At 33.7% G+C, this 21,711-nt stretch overlaps 1 protein-coding gene across 6 annotated transcripts in view; it reads right to left on the reverse strand.

Annotated features, from left to right (window-relative positions):
• The window catches only part of LOC126738879 (zinc finger protein sdz-12-like), a 53,257-nt gene that overhangs the window by 8,595 nt on the left and 22,951 nt on the right, over positions 1–21,711 (reverse strand). For all 6 annotated transcript variants that reach the window (XM_050444351.1, XM_050444349.1, XM_050444347.1 and 3 more), the window contains 4 exons: positions 20,855–21,190; positions 16,198–16,489; positions 14,683–15,003; positions 1,828–1,969 (listed from right to left, as the gene is read on the reverse strand). In XM_050444351.1, coding sequence (XP_050300308.1) covers positions 1,828–1,969; positions 14,683–15,003; positions 16,198–16,489; positions 20,855–21,190 — 1,091 coding nt within the window. The remainder of the gene's footprint in view (positions 1–1,827; positions 1,970–14,682; positions 15,004–16,197; positions 16,490–20,854; positions 21,191–21,711) is intronic.

Genomic DNA, 21,711 nt, shown 5'->3' on the forward strand with positions numbered 1-21,711 from the left:
AATGAGAGGACGGAAGGAGACCTAATAGAGGTGAGCACAAACCACTTTGGTAGAGTGGCGTGGATTCAGCTAGAGTTTTAAATATTAAAAAGCCTGTGAAAAAGTGAATTAAATGATAAGAATTTTTGGTTCAAAGGATGGTTAGAAGAAAAAGTGATAACGCTGTCAGTTGGTGAAGGCTATCTATAAATTTCAAACAAAGCCAAGAGTCTGTATTAGACTTCTTGATAAATGGATCTAAGAATGGGGTAGATCACCCTCACTTTCTAGTTTATAGGCAAATTTAATGCACCTATCAACGGAAGTAGAACAGAAAAAACATGAAATCTTCTACCAGAAAAGGTGACAAATTAGAACCCATGGACAAACCTGACTGCTGAAACTAGAACTTTTCATTAACTTAAAAGAAGTTTTGTTTTAAAACGATATCTGTAAGAGAACAAATTTCGAAAATAATATGGGTAGGTAGATTAGTAAATTAAGTAAATCCTAGGAGATACTTGGAAATAGGTTGAAAAAGTTTTAGGCCAGATGAAAGCATGTAAACTGGAGTAAAATCGATGCTAACCAAGAAAGTTTTGAAGCAGGGAAGTCTAATTAGTTTATAAAGTTGCATAGCAAAAAAAATGCTGGTTAAGTTATAAGGTAAAATCTGAAAATCATCCGAGTTTAAATATTCGTTAGTTTTACTGTAATAGTATGATTTGGGCATAACAATAATACAATTCCTTTTATCATAAGGTCGTTTTCCTGTATTTTCATTTTAAATTCTTAAAGTTTCTTAATATGTTTAAAAAAATTATCTTGTTTAAAAGAATCCGGAGTAGCTCATCAATTGATTTTATGGAGTTTAAATATTTATTAATTTTCACAGTAATGTCAGCTCTCACCAAGTCTCGTTTGGACACTTGGGTTGATTTTAGAATTCTTTCGCAGTCTAGTAAAGTGTTGTGTTGAGACACTGAAAGCTTGTCAGAATGCTGAAAATTGAACTTAAGGCCCAAATTCAGAACATCTTCGTCGTTTTTATAAAGACTGACGTTACTTAAATTGGCGTTAATTTTTAAAAATTTACAATTTTAATCTATATTTTTTGAAATCATCTGTAGCAAAAAATGTTTTTTTTTTAAAATATATTTTAGAGTCTGATGATGGCAAGATTAGCATTTTTTTTTAAGGAAAAAGACTTTCCCTAATAATCTTTTCCATGACTCCATTTCAGAATGGAATTTTTCCTTAATCTTTAATTAAAATCATTAAGAAGAAATCGGCATATCTAGTGCACATCACTGATTGTTGCAGTTGACCTTGCTTTCTTCATCTTGCTCTCAATCATCCCTTAGAGGAAGAGAATCGGTAGAAAGAAAATGTCATGGCTGCGTAATATTAGACAGTAGACAGGAATACTTGATGACCAGTCACTCATACACATGTCAAGAAACAGAAGCGATGAAAATATTGTCGCAAATATTCATTAGTATCCACTATGCATTAGAAGGAGAAGAAGAGAATAGTATGGTAAAAAAGACGAACCATGAAGTATATACTGAAATGTTTTAAAATAAAAAACATTCCATTTTTAGATATCAGACAGGGCTGTATTGTAGAAACTGCCTACCAATTTTTAGAAAAATACAGGGCTAATCGAAAAAAAAAATTAGAACCTATGTTTGCAAAAACTTTTTTGCCCAATTTCGTCCAAAGAATTTTATCGCTATATTAAGAAAACACCTTATATATACCAATACCATGAATTATCTTATAAAATTAAATAAAAAAAGGAATATACTTAAATAAAAAAACATAATAAAAAGGCCAAACACTTACCATTTGCTATCGTGTTCGTATCGTTCGGTGAGCTATCGGAATTCGTATTGTTTGGAGAAACCGTCGAACGATTACGAGAATTGCTGCGTGAAATTAATTTTCTTTTCAGGTCATCTCTTAGCAGGCTTTTCAGAGGGGAAACCTAAAATAATGAAATTTATGTTAATTACAAACATCAAATCTTAGAATATTAAAAATAAGCAGTATCCCAAGGGAGGCGAAAAGCCACAATTTTCTATTTAACAATTTATCAACTACTGTCATTTCTTTCAAACAGCTGACGATTTCTATTGAACTTGAATTGAACTGTAAGAATCTAAAGTTTTTGCATCGCTTAAGGGGCAAAGCAGATCAAGAGGTGAAAACTGAATCATATTTTCGTAATAAATGTTACTTTTTTGTATTCTATTTCTGTAACTATTGCTGTTCAACTGGATAAGAATTTACTAGTTTTATCGCCTAGGAAGTTAGAACAACATTTTTGTCAGTTTTTCCTAAAAAAGTTGCCTAGGGACCTACTGGCAAAAAAATTAGATTGCACTGTGAGACCTGAAAGGTCCACTTCCTACCTGAAAGGTAACGTTTCGGAAGTGGATGCACGAATTATGTAGGAAATAAGGTCAAAGTGGTCCTATACTATGTGTACTCCTTCAATTTCTGGCAGAGCATTAAGGCGTCATTCGCTCCATGGCTTGTTGGCCACATAGTTGGAAGGGAACATTAATTCACCTTATACATCCTCATCAGAAAGATCCGAATTAAAGGTGTTTATTCGTGATTTGCAAAATGATGTTACAGAAATGAGAAGATCCATGGACTTTCTGAATAAGAAATACGAAGAGGTACTGAGACTTGGAAAAATACTTTCAGATATGGTGACGGAGATCTCGAAAGACAATGAAGAGCCTCAAAAAAATCATAAACTCAAGACGGCTTTAAACGTGCAAGAGACAGCCAAACTAAGAAATAACATATGTGTTGCTGGACTTATTCCCTGCAATGAGACTCAGAACAAAAAAGGTACTTTAATTAAGTAATTTGCAGGCCTCTGTCCGAATTTTAAATAAAGCGGCGTTCAAAGTGGTCACGATATTAGAACCAAAAATAGTGTAACCAGAAATGATACCTTGAAAACCAAGTACATTTGGCATAGAAACTGGCGCGTAAAGGTGCTGGTGAGAGGTATCGTTATTAGAAGTGATTTGGACAAATAGAGTTCAAGTTTAACTCTATTTTTTATTTCTCTTTTTTTGGTTAATCTTACTATTAGAAATATGGTGCTTGGAGTTGTTTTTTTTTTAAATAAAATTATTTTAAGAACCAAATTATAACTAATAGCTCTTTTCAAAAATGAAGGGTGGGTCACGATAATATTAGATCACTTCTGCCTAGCATATACTATATTGGGCAGGATTTGGCGGGCTTGGGCTTGGATGTGCTATGGAGTCCCGAGACTTGGCTTAATCCTGATATTTTAGAGACCCAAATTACTGTTAACGGTGTGTAGGTGTCTACGTCAGAAACAATATTCAGTAGAGTTAATTTCACTGATGGTTGACGAAGGTTTAGAACAGATAGGGCTTAGTGTAAAGGTATAGATGATTTCTCTTGCAATTGATGTTGTCTATAGACCACCACTTTGCAACGTTCCCAAGTTTTACAGATTTGAAGTAAATCTGTTTCTGATATTATTCCTATTAGTGAAGAAATATTGGTAATGGGTGATTTAAATATTAATCTTGTTACAGGTTAAAATTGGCATTTTATACTCTTTATTAAAAGCACTGATTACAGTTATATTTTCAAAATAAATATTTTACAAATATTAATGATTGATACTAGTAATGCCCTCTCTGTAATAGCCTCCCAAGTAACTCATAGTTCTGTTCTTTAGCCATTTCAAATTACAGTATTCTTTTTTTTAAGGACACATTTAGTTTTGTACATTTCAGCTTCATATTGTACTGGTTGTTAATGAAATTTTATTTATACTCTTATAAAACCCGGTTCTGGACTAAAGAAATATTTTAGAATTTAAATTATATCCCATATTGATTATTTAATTATTTTATAACGAATAATGACTAATTGGGCATGTACAATTATTGTGTATGTTGTACTGTTCATAGTACAATATCTGATTTTGGCTTGACCATACCAGATATGCTGGTTGATTTTACTCGGACTGACCTATCTAATTTTTGTCTCTTTTTATCTAATGTAAATATTAGTTTTCTTGGAAGATAGCAAGAAGTTGCTGGTCTACGCAAAATCGAAATTGATTGTCATAGTGACACATAGTTTCATTGCCAACTTCCTTGGGCCACAAATAGTGTTATATAATTTTTTTTTTCTCTAAAGTGCAATAAAATGGAATTATGGTGATGCGATGAATGCCAAGTTAATCAAAAGCAAAGAAGTACTAAAAATACTGAAAGTTTATAGCCTTAAGAGGGTCTCCAAAAGTTGTTGATGCCCGGAGGAACTTAACCCCTCTTACCTGAAACGCCCAGAGAAGGAATCCTTCACAATGCTGCTAGCTCAAGCCGATGTGGGTTCTAGCTTCTTTCTCAACCAAATGAACCAAAATTTCTTAGGTAGTAACTACCCAAGAGTTACCCAACTAAATGTCAAAATCAGTATATATTATATAATATATATTAATTAATAATTATATAATAATATAACCCAAGTATATACTCGTAGTACTACGAAGCCGGCTGCGTCTTACCTCACAGGAGTCACTTGTCACATATATATGTACTCATATCAGTAATATTCAATAATAAAATAGCATCGGTTAAATAATGTCAATAAAATTTTAAATAAGCTTATGTATGTATCTCAACTCAAAAGATAAAAGTCGTGATAATAAAAATAAAATAAAACAAGTGAATAAAAAAAAAATGTTATGTTCTGTCACTTAGCTCCATACACAGCAGACTACTTCATATTCGAGACTCTCCCAGACATCCAATTCCCAGTCAAGGAAAACTGCAGGCTTCCAAGCTTCACCTCTTCCACTTCACAAGCTCTGGTAGTGGTCTAGGTTAGACGTTAGCTCACAGTTGCTTAAAATCTCCTTCTAGATTAGAGCCAGTAGAGTACATAACCCCAAAACGAAAGCACCATGTGGCATGAAAAAAATCAGGTCCGTACAAAAAAAATCCGTCCAAAATCCATGTTATGTAGCTTTGCTAATTAAATTGTCCCCTGCCAATGCCAATCAGAACCGCTATTTTGCCGATGTTCGAGGGCACGTGAAAAATTATTAGGTTTTAAATCGCCATAAAGGCCAGTAAATTCAACAAAACAACAAATTATAGCATTACGCCCAAAAAGTTGATTTACTATCACCACATTTAGTCAATTATATCCCCATATGGGTAAAATTCACACGAATTTCAAAAAGAACTAAAGCACTCTTCACTTCATGACGGCGGTCTGGGAAAAGGAACGACCGCAGAGGTCAAACCCGTATTTAAGCAATCACGCACAAAGTGTATTGCCAATCGAAATATATAACAAAATAACTTAACTTTTTTTATAAGTACCATAAAACCTTTTATAAAAAATAAATAACAAAATTTGTGGCCCAAGGAAGTTGGCAATGAAACTATAATATGACAATCAATTTCGATTTTGCGTAGACCAGCAACTTCTTGCTATCTTCCAAGAAAACTAATATTTACATTAGATAAAAAGAGACAAAAATTAGATAGGTCAGTCCGAGTAAAATCAACCAGCATATCTGGTATGGTCAAGCCAAAATCAGATATTGTACTATGAACAGTACAACATACACAATAATTGTACATGCCCAATTAGTCATTATTCGTTATAAAATAATTAAATAATCAATATGGGATATAATTTAAATTCTAAAATATTTCTTTAGTCCAGAACCGGGTTTTATAAGAGTATAAATAAAATTTCATTAACAACCAGTACAATATGAAGCTGAAATGTACAAAACTAAATGTGTCCTTAAAAAAAAGAATACTGTAATTTGAAATGGCTAAAGAACAGAACTATGAGTTACTTGGGAGGCTATTACAGAGAGGGCATTACTAGTATCAATCATTAATATTTGTAAAATATTTATTTTGAAAATATAACTGTAATCAGTGCTTTTAATAAAGAGTATAAAATGCCAATTTTAACCTGTAACAGCTACCCTCTTTTTCCCCCAAAAAAAAAATTTTTCTAAAATTTTTTTTTTAAATACTAATTTATAGGTGTATAGCCAATTAAGAAAATAATTACACTACCATCCAAATTAAATTTAATTATCTATTGAGTTAAGTAATAGGCAATGAAAATAACAAAAATAAATTAAATAGGTAGCTAGTTTCCAACTTCATCATAATAAGGTTTAAGATCTTGCACATGCCAATTTCCTTTTGATTTCCCATGCATATCCTCAAGTTCATAAATGCAGTAACCCACTTTATTTTTTACCCTAAAAGGACCTTCAAAATTACCTGCCAACTTAGCAGTAAAATAGTTCCCTGCATCTGACAATGCATACAATCTTTTCCAAACTAAATCACCAATATTGAATTCTACATTTCGACGTCTTAAGTTATATTGATCCCTAGATTTCTGGCCTGCTTGTAATAATTTCTTCGATACAAATTCCCTTAGCTTCCCTAAAGATTCAACCCTTTTAATGGAATTCCCCTGAGATTGATCAGAAACTATATTTTGGTTAACGTCCCTATATTGAAAAAATTCTGATGCATGCAAAATCATTTCAGTACCATAGTTAATAAAGTAAGGCGTTTTACTTGTAACTTCATGAGTTGCTGTATTAATTGCACAAGCTAAAGCTGCTAGGTTTTCATCCCATATTCTATGATTTTCCGAAGCAAAAGCAGTTAACATGGATTTTAGTACTCTATTGACTCTCTCTGTAACATTAGGAGAAGGATGATAATTGGGATTATACATGATTTTAGATCCATATTTTTTTGCTAAATTTTGAAATTCTTTGCTCTTATACTGTACCCCATTGTCACACCTAATAACCTCTGGAACTCCATGAAAAAGAAAAATATGTTCCTCAAGAATATTGCATATTTTAGCAGAATTAGCCTTCCTAATGGCAAAGAAACGATTAAATTTACTAAATACATCAGTGACCACAAATATATACATATTGCCACGTTTACTCTTAGGCAAAGGACCAAATAAATCCATACTCACAACCTGCCAACAATGTTTAGGGACCAAATTAGAAACCATTAAGCCTGCTGGCTTCTTTTGTTCAGGTTTGATTTTCTGACAAGTAACACAATGTCTCACAAACCTTACCACGGTCGACCTCATCCCTGGCCAATAATACAATCTGCCTATCTTGGCATAAGTCTTATAGACACCTAAATGACCTCCTAAAGGCGAGCAGTGGCAGCTTGCAAAAACCTCGTGTCTCCTATCCTTAGGAATAACTAATTTCCAATAGTCAGCAGCGTCACGTAAATCTGGGTAATCTAACCTCACATATTTATAAATCTTGTCCTCACTAACTCTCCAAAGAGGAAAATCTAATGGATTTTTGACAATTCTATCTCTCAATTTAATATACCAAGAATCACTAGTTTTATGAAAATCATGGTTGGAGAACTGAACAGAATCACAATTTACCGGGACATTCCTCGATAAAGCATCCGCTACTACATTATCGCGCCCTTTCCTATGAATTATTTTATAGTCGAATTGCTGCAGCCTTAAAGCCCATCTCCCCAATCTACCTTGAGGATTTTTAAGATTATCCAGCCACTGTAAACTATGATGATCACAAATAACCGAAAACTTAGCACCTTCCAAATAACATCTTAATTTTTCTATACCAAATAGGACTGCTAGAAGTTCTCGCTCAGTAGCTGAATACAACTTTTCCTGTCGAGTCAAGGTACGAGATATATAACAAATTACATTTTCACGCCCATCATAAATTTGATATAAAACAGCGCCAACCCCATATCCTGAGGCATCTGTTTGCAAAACGAAGTCATATTCGAACCTAGGGCAAGTTAAAATAGGTGCTGAAATCAAGGAATTTTTAACTTTTTGAAAAGCTTCCTCACATTTTACATCCCAATAAAATTTAGTTCCCTTTCTTAAAAGTTTGGTAAATGGTGCAATTATATCAGAAAAGGTAGGAATAAATCGACGATACCAAGAGAGCATACCAATAATTCTACGAACTTCTGTCACTGATTTTGGAGTTGGCATGTTAGTAATGGCTTCGACTTTGGAAGGATCCACAGAAATTCCATGACGATTTACTACATAACCCAAATATCTTAGCTCGGCTCTACAAAATTTACTTTTTTCCTTATTAAGTGTAAGACCGGCCTCCTCCAAACACTGAAAAACATCTTTTAGAAGCTGTAAATGGCTCTTAAAATCTGGGCTTATTAGAATAATATCATCGATATATCTAAACACTGAATTCTGAAACTTGGGACCGAGGATGGTGTCGATCAACCTTTGGAAGGTTGCAGGGGCATTATGTAATCCAAATGGAAGTCTACGGAACTGAAATAAACCACGTCCAGGAACGGTAAATGCAGTATACTGCTTACTATTTTCCTCCAATTCAACCTGCCAATAAGCACTCTTCAAATCCAAAGAACTAAGATATTTGGCTCCACCCAACTTATCCAAAATGGCTGAAATGTAGGGAAGTGGATATGCACAACGCTCGGATACAGCATTTAATTTCCTAAAATCAACGCAGAATCTCATTTTGCCATCACTTTTAGGCACCAGAAGAACCGGAGAGGACCAAGCTGAAGTAGATGGTTCGATGACTCCCAACTCCAACATCTTGTCAACCTCCTCATCAATGAGTTTCTGTTTGAAAGGTGATACAGGATAATACCTTTGCTTAATAGGCTCACTATTAGTGGTTATCTTATGTTTAACAACTGAAGTGCATCCCAGCCTATCCCCAATCTTTTGAAAGTAAGATGAAACCAATTTATCCAAAGCCAAATGTTCTTCTGCAGATAAATCTGCTTCACACTGAATCAAGGAAATTTCAGAATTTAAAGGTTCTTCAGAAAAATGCCATTCACCTCGACGCATGTCAGGAACAATACCCAAGCTTTTCCAGAAATCAATACCCAAAACCAACTCATGACGAATTTCTGGGACTATAAAAATGTCAATAACCCTAATAACTCCTTTTACACTTACAGGCACGCTAACAATGCCTATACATTCACACGACATATTATTAGCTATTGTACAAGATGTTCTCCTATTAATGTCCAAAGTAACTCCCAATATTTTCAATTTTTCCCAACCAGAACTACCCATAAAAGTCCTATTTGCACCTGAGTCCAAAAGACCATAAAATTTAGACCCAAAAATTTCTACTGATAAATAAGGACATTCCCCTGGACCTACATGTGCTAACACATAGTCAAGTACAATTTTATTTTTACAATCCATGGTCGAATCAAAACCAGAAGCAAACCCTCGACCTAAGATTGGCTTCTCGAGCCGTTTCCCTGATTATTATGTCTATTACAATCTGGACAGTTTATTTTAGTAAAGTTATCTTTTCCACAGCCAAAACATTTTTTAATTTTTGATGTACAATTTTTAGCAAAATGATTTGGTTGGTCACATTTAAAACAAAGTTTTACTCCAGAATTAGCATTACCAAAATTATTGTTATTTTTGTTGCCAGAATTCTGATGATTTAGACCACTAGGACCTGTTTTAAAATAACTGTTCTTAAAATTATTAGAATTAAAATTTCTGTTTTGTCCATAACGATCTGAACCTTGGAATTTATTGTGGTTACTAGATCTTTGATTAAAATTTTGATTTTGTCCTGGCCTATTTTGATTATTAATATTATTATTATTTGCAAATCTATTTGTATTAACAAAAGAACTCTGATTTGAACAAGGTATATTCTGGTTATAATTACTTGAAAATCTATTATTATTATAGTTGGAATTTTGAAAATTTGAGTTTATTGATTCACAATTATTTAGATTGTCAAATTCTGTACTATTAAGTTTACTACTTATTTTAAAATTTTCTAAACTTGTCCTATTATATTGATAATCTAAATCAGGTTCGAGTGACAAATTGCCCTTCTTAGGTGGTTTAAAATCCTCTACCCTTAACCGAGTCTCCTCTAACTTTCTACACAATTCAATAAGTTCAAAAGGTGTATTTATTTCATGCAAAGTTAATCTTTCCTGATAAAAAGGTAAAATGTTTGATCTTAAGACTCTTAATCTTAACTGATCACCAACTGGAGTAGGCATTCTATCAAAAAGTTGAGACATAGCTGCAACATAAATACCAATCGGTTCATCACTACCCTGAGTTCTTTCTAAAATTTGTTTCCATAATTTATCAGCAAAGTGTGGAGGTACAAATTCATCTTTCATTAATTTAATTAAAGAGTCCCAATCTGTTGCATATCTAGATATTAAGTGATAATAATTTAAAGCTTGACAGTCAAAAAGATCAGAAGCTGAGTTGAAAAGTTCTGCCTTTGAAACACCCCTTGAAATAGATAGTTCTTCTACCCTCTCTAAAAATGCATTGAAGCTTAAACCTGACTTATTACCTGAAAATTTTAAATTCCATTTAAAAACTGGAACACTTTTGAAATAAGATGTAGATGGTTGCATATTGGTATTTATCGCAGTCATATTAACTTCATTTCGAGTAGGCGTAGAATTATCATGAATAGAAGTTCGAGTTGAATCTAATAAAGTATTTACTTCAAAATTATTATCTAAGGGTGGATCAATGTTAGAGTCTGAAAGAAGTTTTATTTTATTTTCATACTCAGAAACTAATGTTGTAAGTTCAAGAAGTAAAGAGGACCTTTTTGAAGCCACCTCTTTATCGGTGTCTGTAATCCTATTTATTCTGCCAGTTAAATGAGCAAATTTTGTTTCTATTTTCAAATGTTGTGTAGTTGTGCCAGGAAAAGATGAAATTGAATCTTTTAACTCAGTAAGTTTATTTGCACAAATCGGAATTTCGATGTCAGGGTCAAGAGTTGCTGAGCTTTGAACTGAATTGCCCGATTCTTCTAATTGTAAAAGGGAACGCAAACATTTACGCAAGGAATCTGCTGTACCAGAAGGGTCAATACCTCTAACTTTAACTTCATATTCCAGCTCATCCTTTTGCAATCTTTCTATTGTAATCTTATACATGTTGTACTAAAAAAATTGACAAAAATCAAAAACAAATCTATATGTACTATATGAATAGATAGGTCAAAATTAATAGGTTACCAAAATCAACTCCTATATTTTCCTGTAAAAATTCACCAAAAATTAAATTGAAGATTTTTATCCTATTCCAAATCCAAATATCATTTGAACACCTGTCCTAAAATTTCACGTTAACCTTAAAAAAAATTCAAATCCAAAATATGAATATTAAAGTCCAATCCAGTGAAAGAAGAAAAAAATTTTGGGTAACTATAGAGAAAGAAGAGTAAGTTGGGGCGCCATTGTTATATTTTTTCCTTCCAAAAAAATAGGTTAAAATTGGCATTTTATACTCTTTATTAAAAGCACTGATTACAGTTATATTTTCAAAATAAATATTTTACAAATATTAATGATTGATACTAGTAATGCCCTCTCTGTAATAGCCTCCCAAGTAACTCATAGTTCTGTTCTTTAGCCATTTCAAATTACAGTATTCTTTTTTTTAAGGACACATTTAGTTTTGTACATTTCAGCTTCATATTGTACTGGTTGTTAATGAAATTTTATTTATACTCTTATAAAACCCGGTTCTGGACTAAAGAAATATTTTAGAATTTAAATTATATCCCATATTGATTATTTAATTATTTTATAACGAATAATGACTAATTGGGCATGTACAATTATTGTGTATGTTGTACTGTTCATAGTACAATATCTGATTTTGGCTTGACCATACCAGATATGCTGGTTGATTTTACTCGGACTGACCTATCTAATTTTTGTCTCTTTTTATCTAATGTAAATATTAGTTTTCTTGGAAGATAGCAAGAAGTTGCTGGTCTACGCAAAATCGAAATTGATTGTCATAGTGACACATAGTTTCATTGCCAACTTCCTTGGGCCACAAATTTTGTTATTTATTTTTTATAAAAGGTTTTATGGTACTTATAAAAAAAGTTAAGTTATTTTGTTATATATTTCGATTGGCAATACACTTTGTGCGTGATTGCTTAAATACGGGTTTGACCTCTGCGGTCGTTCCTTTTCCCAGACCGCCGTCATGAAGTGAAGAGTGCTTTAGTTCTTTTTGAAATTCGTGTGAATTTTACCCATATGGGGATATAATTGACTAAATGTGGTGATAGTAAATCAACTTTTTGGGCGTAATGCTATAATTTGTTGTTTTGTTGAATTTACTGGCCTTTATGGCGATTTAAAACCTAATAATTTTTCACGTGCCCTCGAACATCGGCAAAATAGCGGTTCTGATTGGCATTGGCAGGGGACAATTTAATTAGCAAAGCTACATAACATGGATTTTGGACGGATTTTTTTTGTACGGACCTGATTTTTTTCATGCCACATGGTGCTTTCGTTTTGGGGTTATGTACTCTACTGGCTCTAATCTAGAAGGAGATTTTAAGCAACTGTGAGCTAACGTCTAACCTAGACCACTACCAGAGCTTGTGAAGTGGAAGAGGTGAAGCTTGGAAGCCTGCAGTTTTCCTTGACTGGGAATTGGATGTCTGGGAGAGTCTCGAATATGAAGTAGTCTGCTGTGTATGGAGCTAAGTGACAGAACATAACATTTTTTTTTTATTCACTTGTTTTATTTTATTTTTATTATCACGACTTTTATCTTTTGAGTTGAGATACATACATAAGCTTATTTAAAATTTTATTGACATTATTTAACCGATGCTATTTTATTATTGAATATTACTGATATGAGTACATATATATGTGACAAGTGACTCCTGTGAGGTAAGACGCAGCCGGCTTCGTAGTACTACGAGTATATACTTGGGTTATATTATTTATTTTCAGACTACTCCTAAGATGTCAAATTTTCTCAGATTAGCTAGTAAATATTAGAGTAAACTAATAAAAGGGTAATTTTAAGTGGGGAAGCTTCAACAGTTAGGGTTGTTATTTTTTTTTGCTTAGGTCAATGTCCGTGGCGGGATATACCGGGCCATGTAAGTTATTAGTTTAATTGAATTGAAGCTTCATTCCCCAAAGTTTGGGTGTAACATAATTTGTTTTATTTCGACAACCACACTTTGATTGTGTATTTTTTGTGTGATGTTGTGGTTCCTTATTACCAACTTAAATAATTATTCCTCTTAACAATAAATAACATAACATAATTCTCTGTGATAATCAAGACTTAAATAAATTGTTATTTTCTGTTGTTAATTTGTTTTTCACTTGAGTTGAGTAGGTTGGAATATCATAGGTAATTTGGAAACAATAGTGTATACTGATTTGACTTTGATTTTGTTTTCCAAGTTTCGTTTTGAACTTGCCTAAATAAATTTTGATAAATATTGGGCGTCCTTTGGGATTATATAAAATCCAAAACTTGGTGGCGCCATACTGATTTTGACATTTAGTTGGGTAACTCTTGGGTAGTTACTACCTAAGAAATTTTGGTTCATTTGGTTGAGAAAGAAGCTAGAACCCACATCGGCTTGAGCTAGCAGCATTGTGAAGGATTCCTTCTCTGGGCGTTTCAGGTAAGAGGGGTTAAGTTCCTCCGGGCATCAACAACTTTTGGAGACCCTCTTAAGGCTATAAACTTTCAGTATTTTTAGTACTTCTTTGCTTTTGATTAACTTGGCATTCATCGCATCACCATAATTCCATTTTATTGCACTTTAGAGAAAAAAAAAATTATATAACAATCTTTTGCAGCAAACTAAGGTTTACAAACCTGTTTAATAATTTCTTGAAGAAGCTAAATTTGGATTAAACTGTCGAAAAAACTACTAGGTGCGTATCAGATAAAATCAGCTTTCTAGATGTCATATTCTTGTCAAATAATGAATTGGTTAAACAAATCAAAATTATGAAATGTACGAAAATAACGACCACGATTTAGTTTACTGTGTGCTAAATTTGAGTGTTCTTAAGAATTGAAAATTACAGGGATTTGAAAGTTTTTGAGAGCAATTTATCGAAAATACCTTGGAATTGTATTTTTGATAGTGAGTTGGTAGACGAAAAGATCGATGTCCTTTGCGCCACTATAAAACAAGTTTTTGATCTCCATGCACCCTTAAAAACCGTTAGAATTACAAATCCGGGATTTCCTTGCTTCACAAATATTTTATATATTTTAAAAAAACATCATTATCGTTATAAAGCATAAAAAGAGTAAGCTTCCGCAGGATAGGGATGATTATAAAGAGACGCCGAACTTTTCACGCAAACAGTAGGAAAAGAAAAAAAAGCTTATTTGGAATTTGTTAACCGCAGTAATTGTAAACAGAAAATTTGGAAATCATTATGAGATGAATGTTTAGAAACGCAAAAAAATCAATCTAATGTATCCCACAGCCTAAATAACGCGCATGAAATTAACTAATGTTTTGTAAATTCCGTACGGGAAATGTCGACTAAGTAAATCAGCATACGTTAAGCTTATACAAAAACCATAAAGCTACTAATAAAGTTTTTCAAGTCACTTCGATTGTTGAGGCTGATGTACTACAGGGCGGATTGGATGGTTTAACCCTAGTTTTCCTCCTGACAGAACGAAAAAAAAGTATGTCAACCAAAGAAGGTAAGTGTAAGAGTTTTAAGCGTTGATAATCAATCTAATTTGAAAATAAACTATGATTAACTAATATAACCTCACCTTAATCAACGAACTTAAACTACTGGTAGCGTTCTGTATCGTAACGCTATCAGCACCGTCAGAACTCGGATTGGTCGCGCCGTTTTTCTTCGAGCTGTCGCTGTTATAATCCTCGGTTCCCGGTTCCTGTTTTATCGGTATTAACGATATAGAGGGCGTGATATTCGTTTCCTGCTCCATCCGCAACGAAGTCGGCTGTATGTGACTGCTCGAGGGCGCGTTCGAGTTCGAGTCGGCCGATTGCGGTGAGTTCGGACTGTCTCCGTTTACCAGCCTCGTTGGTTCGCCTTGGGAGGACTGACTTATTCTTTGTGGTGGTTCCTACAATAACAATTGACGGCTTATATTTCCTCATAAGATATTACATATGCTCACTTATATATATAGATAAGTTTACAATATAAATATAAATACAAAAAATCTTTCAGTATGTATTAATTCAGTATGTAACAGTAAACAGGAAATAAAGGTCATATTTCAGCTACCCTCAGAAGAAGGAGCTGCTAGGACTTTGGATATTTTATTTATAATTTAGAGAAAAAATCACAAACCGCATCAAAAACTGTATGATTAGCATGCATACCTTACATCCATAACTAACCGAAAAGAAAAACAAATCTAAATTAACCTAGTTTAGTAAATAGAAGGCAGGAGAGGAGGAACGAGGGGGTATTACAGGTATATTGACTATATTTCTGTTGGGCACTCTTATAGTAGAAAAAAAATCATATATATATAAATACATATAAAAAATTTATATTTCCAAACGCGCGTCAGACACAAACATGGAATGCTAACACAAAAGGAAGCAGAACCAGGGCTACAGATTTACCACGGATGTCATTACTAACAAGAAATAACATAAATTGTTTTTAAATGCACTAAATATTGTTTTGCTTACATGAAAGAACCATTTTTATTGTTTTTTTTAAAAGCCGATATAGATTTAGAAAAATCTCAAATTTTGTATTTATTAATTTTAGACACAATATTGTAAGAAAATGACTATTTAAAAATTTCCTTCTTATGTAAAGGTGTAGACAAAAGGTCATGTCTGCGAATATTTATATTGTGAACGTCAGTACGATATCTGAGCTTATTATTATATATAGATATGGTGGTGCTTTAAATGTCATTATTTTGTAGAAAAAACATATGGAGTGCGGTACAACTCTTTGCCAAACTTAGTTTTGTTCTATATTATGTTCTCGGTAAGCTTGTTTAGGGAGAAGTGACATGTATTTAGAATTATAGCTTTAGTTTAGTTGAACCCAAACGTGCCTCCAAACTTTACATTTGGTATGACACTAGGCACTCCGTAAAAAGTAATCTAGATTAAGTGAGGATAAGAGCGTGTTTATTTTTCGCAGGTTTTTTTTTGTCATACAATACTATTTACCGAAAAATAAATACATAATAAAACCGTTGTGTTGTTTGTTCGAAACATAGCACATACTTTTCGTTTACTTTGCCTACTGGTGCGTAAAAAATGAACACTAGTAAAACGTCGCTTACCAGTGCAGGTGAATATACAGAGGTAGGCGCGTCGGCCATTGAAATCTCCACGTGCGGAGTCAAGAAATGCATCGGAGGGGTTGCGTTGTCCGTACTCCTATTGCCGGTAGAATCACCAGAGTCGCTATAGTTAGCGGCGCTGCCAGACGTCACGCTGACGGACAAATTGGTACTGAGCTGGTTAAGAGAGCTTAGAGCGCCCTCTACGGGGTTGAAACCCTGTTGGGCGGCCGCTGCAATTAGTTGTGACTGAGTTCCAGGTGCTCCCGGGTTGTCCAAATCTATCCCGTGTCTGTAATAATGTTTTGTTTAATAACAATAAAATAGAGATTGTAGATTTAGATTAATAGTAACAATAAGATCTCATTTTTATGAAAAATATCTACTTTGTATTCTTTTTCATAGAAGTGTGTGCTTTATCTGAGAAGACAAACAACAACAGAAGTATATGAGAACGACTATTTTCAATAGCTGTTTATAGAATGCTAAATATTCTATCATGTGAAAAACGGCTTTAGTAAAACCACTGCCTACTGATATGCATAGTCTTGCATATCAGTAGTCTGAATGAATTACGGTCAATTGGCCTCTTAACAATCCTTGGGAAAATGCTTGAACGACAGGTTTCCGACATGATGAACAATTTTGTTCACTCTCAATACATACTGCCAGGTATTTAGTCTGGATTTAGAGCTTGTCATAGCACAGCACTTAATAGGGTTACTAGTTGAATATCTAAAAACATAGATTAATCAAAGGTTTCCTAGCTGGTACTTTCAGATTATAATAAGGCATTTGATCTTGATAACCATGATGTACTTAGCTGATCGCTAGGCTCCACTTTTTCGGGTTTTATGGTCAAGCTTGTGGCTCATTCTCATCATATCTAAACCATAGAAGGCAGATTGTGAACCTTCATGGGACTCGGTCTGGCATTTAATATCTCCAAAATGGAGTGCCTCAGAGATCCATTCTTGGTCCCATATTTTTTGCCCTTTTTAGAGCTGACTTACCATCTCAGATTCATCAATGCCTGTTTGTTGCTTAATGTCAAAAAAATTGTACACCTGATTACTGGGTCCGAGGCTGTCAGGGCTAAGTTCATAGTTTAATTTTACAACCATTCATATAAAAGGTGTAATTATCCGTTCTGTTGAATATGCTAGAAATCTGAGCCTTGTAATGGATTAATAATGCCTTGTTGGTTGCGATGAATTTTCGGCAGCATGTTTTGAAGTTTATTTAAAACTAAAGAGCCTTTATTCTTTTAAATATTTTCTTTCCGACCATATTAAATACCTCTTCTAAAAAAACAGGAAGGGGCACAGTTGTGTGTTGTGTGTGCACAGGTGTTGAAAAAATTGCTCGACTTGATGGTGTAAATGTGTCTATAGTTTCGTGGTTTGACAATAAAATTGTCACCACAATTTCAACTTGTGTAGATTTTGTCGAAAGGAAAAAAAGCACATTGTGATCCCCCCTCATCCAATGTCTATATAAACATGCAACAGTTATACGAGCGGCGTGGATCTCCTGAATTCGATGTTAGTATATCACAGGATACTAATAGGGTCGACAAAATTTTACGATCTTTTTTCTATTTACTCGACACGTTATGCCGTAACAGTGGGATATTATGGAGAATAAGCAGAAATTCTGATGAGAGTTATTTGCCATTGGCTGAGTTTAAACTTGGTTTGGCAGAAATTCTAATAAGATCTAAAATAACTTCAAAAAAGCGGGACAGGTCTAGTTGCTCACTTAAACCAAAACTAGAAATTACAAAAAAAGAAATATCCTTTTGCCCAAATACTAGCCCAAGAAATTCGTCGTGATAATGTTGGGGTACCATCCTATGTGGTACGAAGATCGCCTGAGATGCAAATTTCCTGGGTTTAATTGTAAAACCCAAGTTTTATGCGATAAACGTAATGTCAGGTTGGGTTTTAATAAAAAGATAGAAATTGTTTTCGCCGTAAATCAACTAAATATTCGTAAGGTTTGCATTTAGTTCAAATATATTTTTTTTGTATTTTCAATAATTTTTATTAAATACGTTTTCCGGTAATTTTTTTGTTTTCTTTCCTGTGGTCAAATTTGTGCCGAATCTGACACATGTGAAGAATGTAATTTTTTTCCAAAAACAAAACATTAATAATCTTTTGATGGTTACTTATGAAGCAAGTGTATAATTTGATTCTTTTTTTATGAATGGGAAATTTGTTGCATGAGCCGTAGGCCAATTAACGTGTAACATACAATTTTTTTTTTACTACCGAAGAAAACATAAAAAAAATCAAAAATACCAAATTACATACGTAAAGTATGTAATTTGGTACTCCAGCTCGCGTTACTCTATTGGCAAAGTTTTATTATTAATCCTTACAGAAAATGTATTTTTGTGTAGTGACATAATTTGAGACCTATCCCGGCGTCCCAATACTACATTTCCGCCAGTACTCTTTCGGCTCACCGTTCAATTTAGGTCAAAGTATAGCTAGCAAAGAGGAAGTGGAATAAAAATTATTACAAGTTAAGATATTATAACATTGCCGCACTCAATACTCAAGTTGACCAGACCTGTATACGAGGTCTGACAATTAGTTAGGTAGACATATTTTTTTTCTCTAAATCTGGCAACTCTGCGATAACGATTGACATTTCTCTGCGTGCACACATCTCCTAGTAACATTCCTACGTAGTAGTTTTACAATAGGTTGCGTGTATGGGTCTAGCGGATTTTTTGTTTACGGTCATATTTACGTCGCTGGTCGAAAATAATACGGATGTTGTTCATGAACAAAGGATTAACATTTAATTCCTTGTTAAACTTGGGAAAAACTTGGGTGACGAGTCGTGGGTGTACGAGTATGATCCAGAAACAAAACGCCAGAGTTGTGGAAAGCACCTGGAGAGCCACGAACAAGGGCACGAAAGGAAAAATCAAAAATCAAGGCGATGATTACTGTCTTTTTTGATTGTCAGGGCATTGTTCATATGGAACTTTTGCCACCAGGCAGAACTCTTAACGAAGAGTATTAACTGGAAGTTTTTAAACGTCTCCGTGAACTGGCAAGACGATGTAGTCCAAAGTTGTAGAGAAGCAATTCCTGGATCTTGCATCACGATAACGCGCTCTCTCACACCGCCTGTATTGTCCCGAAACAAGATGAACATCATCGACCTTACTTACCTGACCTCGCTCGTTAGAACATTGAAAGGCTAGAAATGGCGTGGAACTATGGGCAGTTTGTTTGCTTGTAACATCTCTAATGCTATGATGCCAAATGCTTATGTAGAAATGGCCAAAAAACACTTTATATTATCAGAAAAATTTGTCACTTATTTTGACAGATACAAAACATAACTACTGTCCCCTTTAATAAAATATGAAGCATCTTCTTTAATAAAATATGATAAGATGATTAAATGAATGCAGATTAACATAAATTAGAGAAAAAGGCAACAACATGCAACACCGCTCGATCGCATTGTTGATTCCACCGACACAAGAAATCTTTACCAGTGACGTCGTAAAAAAATATTTACATGAGAAATATTTATTAATAATAGATTATGCTTTAAAGTAAAAACAATATTACCGTTTATGAACTCTATGCGTTTTTTTACCGTACTTCATTGAAGTAAAAGTATCCGATTAAAAGCATTTTTATTGAAATTAAATATTTTATAATTTAGTATAGATTTCTTAATAAGTTTTTATTATTCTACCTCTATGATGGCAGGTCTCCCTTGACATGATGTTATGATAGTATCGGTATTTACTTGTGAAAAGATTGGCTTGAATCGCCTTTTTTCCATAGTGCTGCATAAACGACAAAAGTTTTTACTATCGTAACAGTTCACAAAAACACAAATGAGGCCTTTTTCAACCAAAAACTAAAGAAAAAACACAAAACTTCACAAATGCCGAATATGAACACAAAGCCAAATTTTTACAAATTTATACAAGATGACATTTCGCAAGATGACATCAGCTTTTGCGATGTTGTCATTCCACATTTTTTAGAAGCGTTTTTATGAATAACAATGTTAATTTTTTTTTGCTTTGAAGATGTTGTTTTTGCGCTTAGAAAGATATATCTATTTCTGCTTTTTATTTTTAATACAAAATCTAAAACGAAATAATTAACATTATTATATGTGTTGATATATGACTGAAAATTACCCCTTTTGAAGATGTGTGTAAACTTGACAACAGGGAATCGATGAATATGTTTGTAAACAAAACACCCCTTTTGCCCCTGTGCACCACATGTTGACCACAAACAAAGTTGTTGTTTACTAATTTTAGTCTTTCAATGTTCTAAGCCTCGTTTCATACGATTGTCATGCATGGAAACCATTATGGAACCGTAGAAGAGCTGAAGCGAATTTCGACCACGACGTTAAAGTCTATTACAGCCGAGGAGTTCCAGGGAGACTTTCAGCAATCGATAAAATAAATGTGTTTATGCAGAAGAATCGTAATTTGAAGGTGACCACTTTGATTTGAATGAATATATTACATGAGTAAAATTATATGTCTACTTAATCAATTGCCATACCTCTTATATCACAAGTCAGGCCTATGGTATACTTTTACCTTTAACCGCCTTTTACATTTTATAAACAAGAAAAAGCGTAAATTTATTACCTATTGAAAAAGTGTATCCTCAAACTCTTCATGCTGCCCGCCCGATAGTTGCACAACGGGCACAATTTCACCAAATCGTGTTGCCCTACGTGTTCGTTTTGGAAATGGGCGCGCATCGCGATCTGCCGTTGGAACCCTCTGTTACAAATCGGACAGTGGTACGGTAACGTTTTGGTGTGCGTGGTGAAATGTTCGGCCAGATGGTCCTTTCTGAAGAATCGCTTTTGGCACACACGGCACTCGTACGGTTTCACGCCGGTGTGGCGCATTTTGTGTCTTCGCATGTTCGCCCCGTTAGAGAATTTCATGTTGCAGACGTCGCATTCGAACATTTTTCTATAAAAAAGTGTAAAAGCTTAATTAACTAATGAAGAGTTGATAAGAGAAAGTTATTAGTTTTTCTTCTGTATAGACGTATAGGTGGTAAATTATCTTTGGCTAAGATAGTTATTACTCCTAAATGACTGCAAGAGGAGAAACTTTTTACCCATTTATAATATGATATTGAAGATTTGCACTACACTTTTTATTAGACTCATAGCAAGTTTTTCGAAAAAACAGAAAAAACCCAGCTTGATATGACACCATCTTCATTCACTAATTTTACTTATCTCAAGGGATGAATTTAATGTGAAAAACTGTTCACAATAATATATTCCTTATTGGTTAAACTTAATTAAAGGAAGAATTATTTGTGGGTCAAAAAAACAAGTTCTAAGGTAGTACGACTTTTCAATTGTTACATTGTAGGTACGCTTTTCATATGTTGTATGTGATTCCAAGTAAGCTTATTGTGCAAGCGTAAACTATCTGGATAATACATGGTCTCATTGTATATCTAGCAAAGCATAAATTTG

Source organism: Anthonomus grandis, chromosome 7, assembly GCF_022605725.1.
Source record: "Anthonomus grandis grandis chromosome 7, icAntGran1.3, whole genome shotgun sequence".
Lineage (NCBI taxonomy): Eukaryota > Metazoa > Arthropoda > Insecta > Coleoptera > Curculionidae > Anthonomus > Anthonomus grandis.